Genomic DNA, 12,799 nt, shown 5'->3' with positions numbered 1-12,799 from the left:
GCTATAAAAGATCAATAAAGAATCGAGAGCTTAATACATCTTTTCTTAATAGCACGTTCCCATTTCAGCGTTCTTAATTAATTATGCGCAATAATTATTACGATAACGATACGGTTCGATAGTTATCTCAACGATCAATGAACGGGATGTTATACAATCTGTTGCAGGCGTAACAGCATGGTATGATATCAGCGACTGACGATTTCCCGGAAACATGAAGAAGCATCCTTACATCCTTGCGTGCGTCCTGCTCCTGTTGCCTCTGGCGTTGGGTTTCGGCCTGGAGGATGACCTGGTCTTCGAGGAGGTCGGAGGCGAGGACAATGACAATGACAGCTCGCCTGTCGGACCAGCTCTGATAAATCATCATGCGACTCGCGGTCGATCTGATCGTTACGAGCACAGATCGTCGTCCAGGGATAGCAGGACTCAGCCCTCTCGGGTCGAAAGAGCATGGGGCGTGTCAGATTCCGTCGTCCCAGTTGGCCATGTTTTCAGGATGAAAATACCGCGGCAGGCTTTTTCGGGAGATGTGGATTTTTACGAGGTAGGTCGGCGACGTGAATGGCAATTTATTTCTTCGGGTCCGTTCTTGAAACGTAACCGGAAAACTATCTGTGACCAGTGGTCTTATATTATAGAGAAGTTTTTTCCTCGCGATGAGAAAAAAAAGGGCAGGTAGCCGAAGAAGATTGTCGCATTGAAATTTTAATAAGTGTGCGCAGATTTATTCAAAATAAAAAAGCATCGCATTTAAAGTTTCATATATATAAGATATGCGCTGTTTTACTTAGATTATTGAATTAAATGTAATTAATAATTATATGAGATTACACTATATTTTGTAGAAGATCTCTTTATCATAATAAAAAATAAAAAATCTGAAGTATTCGTATCTATTACGCGAAATAAAAGTCGCGTAGATAATTGAATTTAGATGGCTCTTCTTTCGTATTTATCGAACTTCGTCAAGTATGCCGTCAAGTGCAATGAGATGCCTGCTGAGTGCTATTGATTCACTTATCCTCACACACATTTGTCATGTTCTTCCCTCCCTGAGTTCGGCCTGAGACGCGGCGTCTTCCGTTGAATCCATATTTGCGATTCAATTTGCTCCCTCCGCCACCGGAAATCCTTCTTAGGTTGAATGGCCCTAGTCTTCCCTCTGTCCTCGGAAATTATTCTAGCCCTCATTCCGTCGTGCAAAAAATAAACCGAGCCAAGCATTTCTCGCACATTCAATACGATACAACGATAAATAATTATCTCTTCACGAGGAATAGTAATAGCAAAAATTATGTTTAATATACATGTTAAATATATATTAAAAATATGTCATAGGTTCGCAGAACCAGCGATCGCGATCGTTTTCCGAAATGGATGCATTGGGACGAGGCGGCCTCCACTCTTCTGGGTGTGCCGTTGAAAGAAGACACGGGCAATTATCACCTGACCGTCACGGCTTTCGGTAAGCATGGTGACACCGCCAAGGATCAGTTCATCGTGCAGGTTATACCCGAGAAACTGGAGGAGCTCAAGCATAAGGACGGCAGGGTGAGTGAAAACGTTAACTCGGTAACGAGAACGCGAGCGAATGCCATGAGAGAATCGTTAACTGAGGAAACGTTTCGCTGGCATCGTTTCAAGTTTCTTATCCAAGTCGAACAACAGGTCTCCGCTACATGCCTGCTATTTTCGCTAATGAATAATATAGCTCAAAGATGAAAACGTACATAAGAGGAATCGACTTTGGTGAATATAATTATACGTTTTAAATTATTAACGAGAGATTTCCATTTTCCATTTTGTTTGTAACATCGATGAAATAAAATAACGCTAAAAAATTGTTAAAAATTCAATCTGTATGGGGGAAAAAAAAATAGGAAAACGCTGTGTTCTCTAGCTTATAATTTAATCTCGCTCAATAAAATCCGCGTTTGATGAATTTACAGCGGAATTTAGAGCAGTTTCTGTATCGCGATATAAATCTGTCGAAACTGCCCTCGCATCGTCACGTTGCGTTTAAATGCAAAGAAATTACTCTCGCGGACATTAACTGATTGACGTCAATTGATATTACCGCGTGCGTAAAGCATCATGTACGACAGTACAATTGTATACATCGCCGCCGTATATATTTCGGTCGGCGATCTCGATCTTTGAAACTTTGCGTGCTGGTAGGCGTAGCGAACAACAGCGACTGATGGAAGCGGAACGATTCTATAATTACAGACACATTGCGACGACGGAGAGGAGCAGACGGTTCTCACAATTTTGCTGGATGCTGTAATAGAGAAATTGTCACCTATCACCAGGACGAACGCCATCGAAAATCTCGCGGGATTTCTAGGAATGCACACGGTATTGATTTATGTTGTTTGAAATTAATTGACTCACTTTTGCATTTTATTTTTAGAAAAATAATACAATGTATTTTCGAGAATTAAAATAAATATTATAGTTCTTCTTATATTCATATGTTTGTAGTAGAGTTTATTTGATTCACTTTGTTGAATTTCTCTTTTCTATCTTTCGTATTATACTTTACTGTACAGTTTACTTATCTTTATGTTCTGTAGAGCGCATTCTCGATGCATTCTCAAAGCATGAAGGCACCGATGGATTTCATTTTTATGAAACCCTCCAGCATTCTGGGTTCCTCCAGTATTCTGTCCGGACCTGGAAATGTTAAAGTTAGCAGACATAAAAAGAATCATTTGACTACTATCCAGTGGCAGGTGAGATTCGACATACTTAATCAATCTTGTTTAGTGATTACTCGTTTTTTTTTATATCAAATATATAACCGCACCGACATATTATTTATTATCAGTCGATGTTTACGGTGTCTCATTGATAAAGTAACTTACGTGAAACAAATTTGTCGAGCAACAGGATATATTTGTGCACATAGGTCGGCTGCAGCGGCCAGCTGTGGAAGCATCAAGTACGATTGATAAGACAACTGCGGGAGCAAGCGATGGACGGCACTCTAGCGGAAGTTCTGCAGTTACCCGTGATATCTTGGCGCGTGAGAACGGACTCGAGCCCTTCCTTGAGGAACAGGCGAGAAGCTGGCTCCGGCGACTACGGCGACGGTTACGATGACAATTATGACGATAATTACGAGGACAATGAGGACGATTACGACGGTGAAGAGGACGATAACGAGGACTCTCGAGTACCGCCTACTTACATGCCGGATATGAAAATCCCGGAGCATCCGCACAGACACCATCACGGCGAGGAGACGATCGATTGGAAGGTGAGTTGTTGCCGCGATCGTCGCGAGTAGTGCAGGGATAGTCGCAGAATTGCAAGTATCTCTCATCCATATGTCATTCCTTGCAGAGCGAGGACGTCGACGAAGAAGAGATAATACCGAGAATGAGGCAAAGTGAGCTGGAAAACAAAACTATCACGTCTACGGTAAGTATTCTCTGAAATTATACACGATTGCGTGATTCTTCCTCGTCGATGATTATATTTGGAATACAATTTACAATTTCAATACGGTTTTTATTAAAATTCCTATTTCTGTCCGCCTTTTTTCGCCATGCCATATCGCTTACGGGGGATTCATTGCGCTTGAAAAGATTAGAATAGTTATTGGGTATTTTAATGCTGGCCTATTTCTCGTCTCTCGCAAACTGTATACTCGTCCGTTTAAATCTACGTTTTAAAGTGCACTGTACAGATTGTGTCGCGAAAATCTCCGCAAAACAGAAGCCTGATACTTTGTTCTTTACTTGTACATCTTCTTCGTTCCTTCGTAACTAACCATTCGTTTTTTCGTGCCATACATCGCATCTACTAACGATTTCGCAGACAACAACCACCACTGAACTTACTACATCATCACCATCAACAACTACTTCCACCACTACCACGACGACAAGTACAACCACCACCCAAGTCGCGCCAACGATCGTACCTACTACTGCTAGTAGCACCACAACGACTACAACATCAGCCGATATAACAACAACAGCTAGCATCTCCACCGCTGTAGATCCATCGATAGAATCTCCGAGATTGGAAACCACAAACGAAGAATCGTCGACGGAAATGAAGCATGTGGAACCTGTTGAACCTGTTACCATTTTACCGACCATTCCTTCGGACATCACCACGACTCCTCTTCCTACAACCACTCCCCTGTCTCTTAGCACAACGGCCACCCAGACTAGCGTGCCCGACAGAGTCGAGACGGAGATCGTCATCGGTATCAATAACGTTACGACGGAAGAGGTAATGCTTACGTGCTTTAGCGCTTTTCTCATTTGTATTATAGTTCCATGCCGCTCTATACACACACAGACTTCTTCGTACGCATATCGTGCCGATTTGTCAAACTGTCGCTTCGCCGAGATAAATTGTTATCCTCTGATAAGAACGTCATCCGTTATTAACGATGCACTTAATAACGGTTTAAACTTCCATCGTAATTATGCAAATTTCTCTATCGCATAGAACTATTACTCCACTCTTCCCAATTGCAGCGAGCGTTCTGCATTTTGATGTACGATCTTTTCTCGCCTAGCCGGAACAAACTACGACTTCGATGAAAGAACCATCAACCACTTTGGTACCAACACCGATGGTAATCACTGACGTTAACATTACCACTCCTTCGTCTGTAGTTGTAACGAATATTAGCACTACTATTACTACCACTACCACGCCTGTGAGCATAATCAATGCCACAACTACAACTACTGACGCGATATCGTCGACATCGGAGCTTCGAACGACGTTGAGCACGATACCGTCTAGTACCAGCACGACTACCACCACGACTACCACTACTACCGCGGCTCCTACTACTACTACTACCACGACGACAGCTCGGACTACTACGGAAAGTATCGAGTACGGCCCAGTCAACTTCCCACCGAGACGCGACAGGAGATTAAAGAAGATACCGGTAACCGCCGGCAAACCGTTGAGCTACGTTATACCGGCCAACACCTTCACCGATCTCGAAGATGGCGACACGAGGAAACTGAAATTGAGTCTGTATTGGCATAGTGCACCGCTCAAAACGACCCATTGGCTTCAGTTCAATCATCATTTGCAGGAAATTTATGGCCTGTAAGCTGGCGCTGTACTATCTATGTTTATTCTCGAATGGAATAGAGAGATAGATTTTTTATTGAATTCTTTTTAAACAGGCCTCTCGAGAAAGATATATCTACCTGGAATTACGAATTAATTGCCACGGACAGCGAAGGCGCCAATGTTTCCGATAGTCTCGACATTCATGTGCAGCAACATAAATTGAGTCGTAGCGTCAATCATGAATTCACAATTTACTTGAGGATCGATAAACGAAATGAATTCCCGACAGACGTTGACTGGGAACGCAAAGTACGTATTTTTTATTCTTTCTCTCTTTTTCATTACTTAGTCATTTTCTTTTAATTATAGGTAATCCGCAGCTTGGCTTTAGTTTACGGAGATAACAGCGTCCAGCACATTACAGTTCGTTCCATTGAAATCAATACATCCGATCGTGAACAAGTTATTTTTACATGGACTAACGATAATGTTCCAAGAAGCGATGACTGTCCAAGAGAACATATAAATAGATTATGGCGCGTAAGTAATTATATCGTCTCTATCTTATGCAAAAAATTTTATGTTTTCAAACAAACTTGTACAAATTTTAAAAACGATGTACGTGTGTCACCAGGTGCTCGTTGACACTAACGGAGATCCATCGTCTGCTCTAAGAAGAGTTCTCGCTCCAGAAATTACAGTTAAACGTGTCGTGTTCCAAGGTATTGGGCAATGCGAGGATATGAATCGTCCCGACGAATCAAAAATCTCTACCGAAGAGCCGAAAACTAATTTCCCCCCTGTACCGAGGAATCAAGTCGACCATGTTAATGCGACAGTTGGGCAGTTGCTTGTATTTAAAGTGCCAGAAGTACGCATTTTATTAACTCTTATCACTTTTATCAATATGTAAATAATATATTTAATATTTAATATTATATTTATATATTTAATATATTTAATAATATAATCTAATAATATAATTTAATAATATATTTAACTATTATTTAATAATATATTTAATTATTTTTTTATATATTTTTGCAGGATACTTTCTTCGATGCTGAAGATGGATCGTCGCGAAACATGAAGATGTCACTTTTGACCATCGATCGAACGCCTATTCCGTCTCACGAGTGGCTGCAGTTCGATAGTAAGAATCAAGAATTTTACGGCGTTCCAATGCGCACCGATATCGGCCGCAAAGAATATCAGTTGGTTGTCACTGATAAAAACGGTAGGTTTTATCACAATTTTATTCTCTAAAATAAAAAATATATTTGTCTATATTATATTCATATATATATATATATATATATATATATACATCCCCCCCCTCCTCCCAGGATCTGCCAGTGTCTATATTGAATAATACTAAATAATTAAAAATTGTTATTGCAGGTGCGAGCAGCACAGATGGACTGGTCGTTGTCGTTCATACGGCGACACCTATGTCGCACACGGTGGAATTCTCGATGACGCTGGATATTCCTTACGATTCCTTCGCGCATTCCGCGCTTCAAAAGCGTAACTTCATCGAGAAACTGCGAGAGCTCTACGGGGACAAGGACACGAGTGCTATCTCGCTGCACAGCATCTCGAATGGCAGCACCGTAATCACGTGGCATAACAGAACTCTGCCTACATCGTATTGCGCTCACGAGGAGGTCAACAGGCTACGATCCGTGCTCGTGAAGAGCGACAACGATCGACGTTCCGTGACGGACGAGGTGTTGGACGTGATGGGCTTGAATTTCCCCGTAAAACAGATCACGGTGATCCCGATGGGGATCTGTCTTGGTGAATTGACGGGCGTACATTCGCCAGATAGCCATGCACCACCGGTGGACGATTCCACGTCGGTCGGCGCGTTCCACGACGATTACCTCCTCACTTTTGTCCTGCCGGCGATTATTATCGCCATTATGCTCATCCTAGCGGGAATCATTGCGTGCGTTTTACACAGACGAAGACGCAGCGGAAAGATGAGCGTCAGCGAACAAGACGACGAGCGGCAGAGTTTTCGCAGCAAGGGAATTCCCGTGATTTTCCAGGACGAACTGGAGGAAAAGCCGGATCCTGGTAATAATTATTTATTAGTATCATTATTAAAAATATATTGACGATATATTATATATATATTTATTTATTATATTTGTATATTTCAGGTAATAAATCGCCTGTCATCTTGAAAGAGGAAAAGCCACCTCTTCCACCACCGGAGTATCAGAAAGCTGAGGACGGGGCCGACGTACCGATGCTGCCGAAGGAGAACTCCGAGGAACCTTATCAACCGCCGCCGCCGTTTGCCACGAATCGCGACACCAATCGGCAAAATCGTCCTAAGCCTACTCCGACGTACAGAAAACCGCCCCCTTACGTGCCTCCCTAACAAAATACGGTACACTCACCTACGCGTAAATATATGTTAGCAATGCTCGGAGACTCACCGATACACAAGCAAAACCAAATCAATTATAAAAAGCAATCTCGAATTGGCGACGATGACAATGACGATCGTGGGATATTAAATGTGTATAGCGACGTTTGAAAGAAAGCCCTTCCATTCATCCGGTACGACAATATACTGCTTAGCGAGACGTGAATGAAGAGAAGACACTTCCAAGAATTTTCTCCGAGAACCTACATGCATTTTTACTTATTTTATATATATATATATATATATATATATATGTACTACATACACACACAACGGCACGTCTTATTGTCAATCGATAATGCGTTCGAAAAAGACTTTGAGTCGATATTTAATCGACATTTCTCTCTTTCTCTTTCTCTCTTTCTCTCTCTCTCTTTCTCTCTCTCAATTGTCTATATTATCACGCGAAAGAAGAAAAAAGATTTTCTAGGAAGTATGGGAATACAAATCACGTGTTGCCTTTCGTAAAGAATTCAATTGTAGGGAAGGATCCACTGCTCCGAACTCGATACGCGAATTTAGTTTAGAGGTCGTTGTAGAATCGAGACAACGGTAGAGTAAACGTACTTTATTCGACTTTGTAGTATTCGAGACAGCAACGATACTCGTAAATATTTCAATAATCAGTGCCATTTATTAAGCAATAAGGGTATCCGACTGAATAACAGCACATATAATTACGGTTCGACGGATTTATTGCAATTAATGTTTTACACAGAGTCTCTAGGTATCAAGAAATGGGCGGATTTAACGAAATACATTATATTACGCACCTACAACGTATGACACTGCCAGAACGACAAATGCACGATACATCGCCAAGCGAACCGGTTTTTCATGATATATATTATATAATAGTTTATTCTAATTTTTTAATCTTATTTTCAAACGTTTAGATTTTTAGATTAATTTGTGGCGAGGTAAACGAAACGAAATAAAATATCGTAAACTGGTTCACTTGGCGATCGCCTTTTACTTAAGGATAAAATATATTGGAGAGAATTGAAATGTTTTTGAGACATAAATTTAAAGGAATGACTATGATATACATGCAATATGCCATTGCAAAATGACAGCAAATGCTTCCATGGGCACAGTAGGCCATGCAAATAACTTATCTAAGATAAGAAAAAAAACTGATTATAATAATATATACAAATATAAATATATATATAAATACGTATACATATATATATATATTATATCTATATTTGTGCCGTTCGATAGAAACATGAGAGTCTGCGGTTATTTGAAGAGCGCAATTTAAATACTGCCAGACCAATCAAGTTATTTGCATTTATTTCTCGCTGTGGGAGGAAGAGATCCATTTCTGTTTGTTTCACGCACAATTTAACGCGCTTTAAAAACTTTTATGATTTAAGAGTATAACCGCAACATATACAATATACATATATATTTTTATTATTTTTCTCGAACCTGTTCACAAACACGTACGAGTTAACATCGAAGGATGATTAACTCAGAAACGAAAACACTGACGCGCACGTATATAAAAAGATGAGACTATTTAATTTAGACTTTACATAGTTACCAAGCCAAAAAATAATTAATATTTAAAAAGAGAGGGGAATATATAAAGTAAAAATAAGGACGCGTATTTGTAACTGCGAAAAGAGAGCGTGGCTCGCACTCTTTAGGGCGCATTTTTTTATAATGGTTTTTGTAATTTTTTAATCGCTGCGCAACTAGACATACACAATCCATCCGCAGTATCATCATCGTTTGTATGTCCGGTGCGACGAAAGAGTGCGGGGTATCGTATGAGTACGTATGTAGCCGTTTCTTCAATACCTCGATAGTTTCCTGATATTTTTGAAAGGAAATACGAGAAACGCAAAAAAAAAACACAAATTTCGTATTGCGTTCCGAATTTGGAAGCTCCATTTATCGACACGAATAATAAATGGATCGACGAATTTTCGGACGCATCTATTTACTAGTATGAATGCTGACAATTAATACGTATGTAAGATGCTAAAAGAATGTTTCGTATACAAAGGCTACGTAAAAATTACGATATAATATATTAACTATTAATTCATGTCTTTATAACGTAGAAGATTTAAGTAGGTATACTACTGAATACAAGGAAAACTCGTGAGAAAGAAATCGCGACTCACAGATTTCTTTTTTCTTTCTTTCGCGAGCAAACATATTGTATATTTCAAAACTTTACAGTCAAATTTCTCTATCTTTACGACGAGGCGCGAGGCTTGTATAGTTAAATATTAATTGAATGATTCAGCTACTTCACATGCTCGCGAAAGATAGAATCGGTGAGTTGTTCGTCATAAACTAGTGAATCCTTTTCATCGTTCGCGCATCTTGTTTATCGCAGAATCGTTTAGAAAGAGAAAGGAGATTGCGATTGTCGCCCGTACGTGATTGCTCTTTATGACGTTTTATATCGAATTGATACACATATATATAAGTATGTTTTCTTATTATTTTTTACAAGTACGAATATATAAATATCTTGTATGTTAAATTCTTTATTTTAAGACTCGAATGTAACAATTTATGTTATCGTAAGGTGGGATTATTCTATAATTGTGATATTTCTTTGTGTGCGATTTTCGTTGAAAGAATAAATATAAATCTATATTGTATGGATATAAAATTCCAGCAGATAATTGTCTATTATCAAGTTTTACGGAATAAAAATTTTATTATCGACGCACTGGACCTTTATTTATTATTTCAAGCGAAATCGCATTACAGAGTAATAATGTAGTGACTAATGAAATAACGCGCTACTTACGTAGTATATAATACTTGAGAATTAGTGTGAATCGACAGATTCGATAATCACATTGTACACGCCAGAAACGCGATACATCATAAACGGTCAGGAAGAAATTTATATTTCGTTTGTGATCTGCGGTAAACAAGCATAACTCATATCATGCTTCTAATCATATCATTGCTCTACGCGTATCCCTTAAGCGCTACAATTGTGTTACTTGTGAAAATGATGATAATGTATAATAAGCATGTACGATATTTATACGATAAAAGGAACAAAACTTGAAAAGGGATGCTAGGTAAAAAAAAATTGAATTTCTCAAAGAGAGCATATTTGCTAGCGGCGACTTTTCTGGCCTGTGTGTGAAAATGGTTCGAAAGTATTTTATAATTGTGTAAAAAAAAAGAGAGGGCCGACAATTTGTGAAGCTAATGTGACCATGACTTTTGTATATGGCCGCTTTCTGAGAAATCGGGCTAACGGCAAAGACGAAGTAAAAGTTCCATTAGAGAAAGATAGGGACGAGGGGAAGAAAAGGAGAGAGCTATCTCGCATCGCCCATACGAATACGTGTTATATACATAGCTATATATATATATATATATAAATACACCTAAAAGTAAGAGCATATTGACTGGGATTTTCAGATTATTTTTATTCGCTATAAGAGCTTCGATATACCAAGTGAAACGTTTTTGCGTTGATGTATTCGCGAAACGCGGATGGAGCGGCTTTCGTACTTGCTTCTCCGCTGAATAACGAAAAGCCATCGACACGTATCTCTTAAGTTTGCGCTAAGTAAAACATATCTCGAAGGAGAGAGAAAAAAAAGAGGAGAGAAAGGAACTCGCGAAAAAAAGAGGAACTGCATTGATTGCCTCGAAAATGAAACGCGCGAGCGATTACTTTGAGATCATGTAACGGTATCGCTCTCGTGGGTAATCAATGGAAAAACAATATATCGAATTAATAATAATATACATATATCTCTCTCTCTCTCTTTCTCTGAGAGACAAGTACTACATACTAAACACGTGTAAAGTTAAGAGTTAATAAAACCATTTTAGGATACGACGCGTCTCTACATCTCTAATTAGCTCACTCTCCAAGAAATATTGATGTCGTCATCCCCAGAGATCCAACAATTACAGGCTTGCATGTCATTCACATCGAACGTTTAAACAATCAGTAATCACGCGATGAAGATTAATTTCATTGGATCACGTGTTTAACGACAAGGTTCGACTTTGAACAGTAATGTTTCATCAAATTTTCCTAATTTTCTTTATACACAATTTTTAACAATTTATTATCATATATTTAATATTGATTATGTAATATATATATTTTATATCTGTAGAGACATTTATATTTAGCGTTATTTGAATGATTTCTTTTTATAGTTTTTTTTTTTTTTTTTGTGTGAAAATGTAATTGGTTAAAAGGAATCTATGCGTATAAGTGATCTATTATCTTACAGATTAGATTTCCAAAATTGCGTGATGTAACTGAATCCTTCTATGATTATATAAGATTTTCAAGAATGCGATACATAACGATTTTCTATTCATGCCATGCTGAGTATTTTGAGTTTACATTTAAAATAGTTTTCGTTGCATACTTACATCATGCTGAAGAATACACATTTCTCATTGCTTTAAACAAGATTATATGCAATGAAAGAGAACAGAAATGGAGTTAAAATGATTTCAACGATAAGTAACAATGCCGTAAGAAAGTCGATATTATTTATTGTTTAATAAGGATAAACAACAAGTAATTATTTAAGGTATAAATTATTATTCATAAATACCATATTCTTAATAATCTATCTTTCGAGTACTTATACATCGTGTTATTTTAAATTTTAAATATCGATATGTCAAAAACTCAGAAACGTGAATGCCATAATTTTTTACTAATGTAATAAATATTATAATTTTTTGCCAGAAGAAAAAAGATCTTTTATTATAATTATTGCATTTGTCATCTTTATTTTATTATTTTACACCTTTTAACGCGTTTTTATGTATCTATTTATAAAATACATATCTAAAATCTCGAGTTTCTCTCAACGATTTCTTGCAACTGACCGGAAGGATATCGTTACGATTCACTCGTTGCGATTCAAGGATTGATCGAGTCGAAGATATATAAACAATTACTGTTTTAAATGTTAAAATATCTCAACATAAATAATAAAAAATGCAAAAATTATTTCGCGAGTATTTCAGTTGAATATAGTAGGTATTATTGATATTTTAACGCAGAATCTGCCAGAATTCATTAATTTTTATTACAAGCCTTTTCTCGTTCTTATTGCCGCAATAAACACAAAATCATACAGCATGTTTTTTGACACGATATCGCCTGTTATTTGTACTTGTGATAAAGAGAAAAATTGCTTCTCTCAAGCAAGTGATTCGATCACTTATTGTTCGTAAACACGAGATAAATGCTTTTTATTTGATGAAAAAAATGAGAGAGAGATTCTCTAATCTTATCTTAATATAGCTACGAGAATCTATTAA

General features: G+C 38.0%; 2 protein-coding genes across 4 annotated transcripts in view; one reads left to right on the top strand and one right to left on the bottom strand.

Moving 5' to 3' along the window:
* LOC145939641 (uncharacterized) overlaps positions 1 to 11,339 on the top strand; it is a 65,540-nt gene extending 54,201 nt beyond the window's left edge. For 2 of the 3 annotated variants that reach the window (XM_083044095.1, XM_083044094.1), the window contains 14 exons: positions 168 to 547; positions 1,342 to 1,554; positions 2,233 to 2,361; positions 2,580 to 2,738; positions 2,915 to 3,265; positions 3,352 to 3,429; positions 3,829 to 4,251; positions 4,544 to 5,094; positions 5,175 to 5,370; positions 5,431 to 5,601; positions 5,696 to 5,932; positions 6,109 to 6,298; positions 6,463 to 7,143; positions 7,230 to 11,339. In XM_083044095.1, coding sequence (XP_082900221.1) covers positions 215 to 547; positions 1,342 to 1,554; positions 2,233 to 2,361; positions 2,580 to 2,738; positions 2,915 to 3,265; positions 3,352 to 3,429; positions 3,829 to 4,251; positions 4,544 to 5,094; positions 5,175 to 5,370; positions 5,431 to 5,601; positions 5,696 to 5,932; positions 6,109 to 6,298; positions 6,463 to 7,143; positions 7,230 to 7,453 — 3,936 coding nt within the window. In that variant the 5' untranslated portion in view covers positions 168 to 214 and the 3' untranslated portion in view covers positions 7,454 to 11,339. The remainder of the gene's footprint in view (positions 1 to 167; positions 548 to 1,341; positions 1,555 to 2,232; positions 2,362 to 2,579; positions 2,739 to 2,914; positions 3,266 to 3,351; positions 3,430 to 3,828; positions 4,252 to 4,543; positions 5,095 to 5,174; positions 5,371 to 5,430; positions 5,602 to 5,695; positions 5,933 to 6,108; positions 6,299 to 6,462; positions 7,144 to 7,229) is intronic. The other variant, XM_083044096.1, reaches the window with a different exon arrangement.
* Positions 1 to 12,799, bottom strand: part of LOC145939646 (uncharacterized) — a 91,787-nt gene that overhangs the window by 49,023 nt on the left and 29,965 nt on the right. The window lies entirely within an intron of this gene.

Source organism: Prenolepis imparis, unplaced genomic scaffold (genome assembly GCF_030444845.1).
Source record: "Prenolepis imparis isolate NDT839.2.m4 unplaced genomic scaffold, iyPreImpa1.0 SCAF_8, whole genome shotgun sequence".
NCBI lineage: Eukaryota > Metazoa > Arthropoda > Insecta > Hymenoptera > Formicidae > Prenolepis > Prenolepis imparis.
Note: the sequence above shows the minus strand (reverse complement) of the source record. Positions and strands in the feature narration are given on the sequence as shown.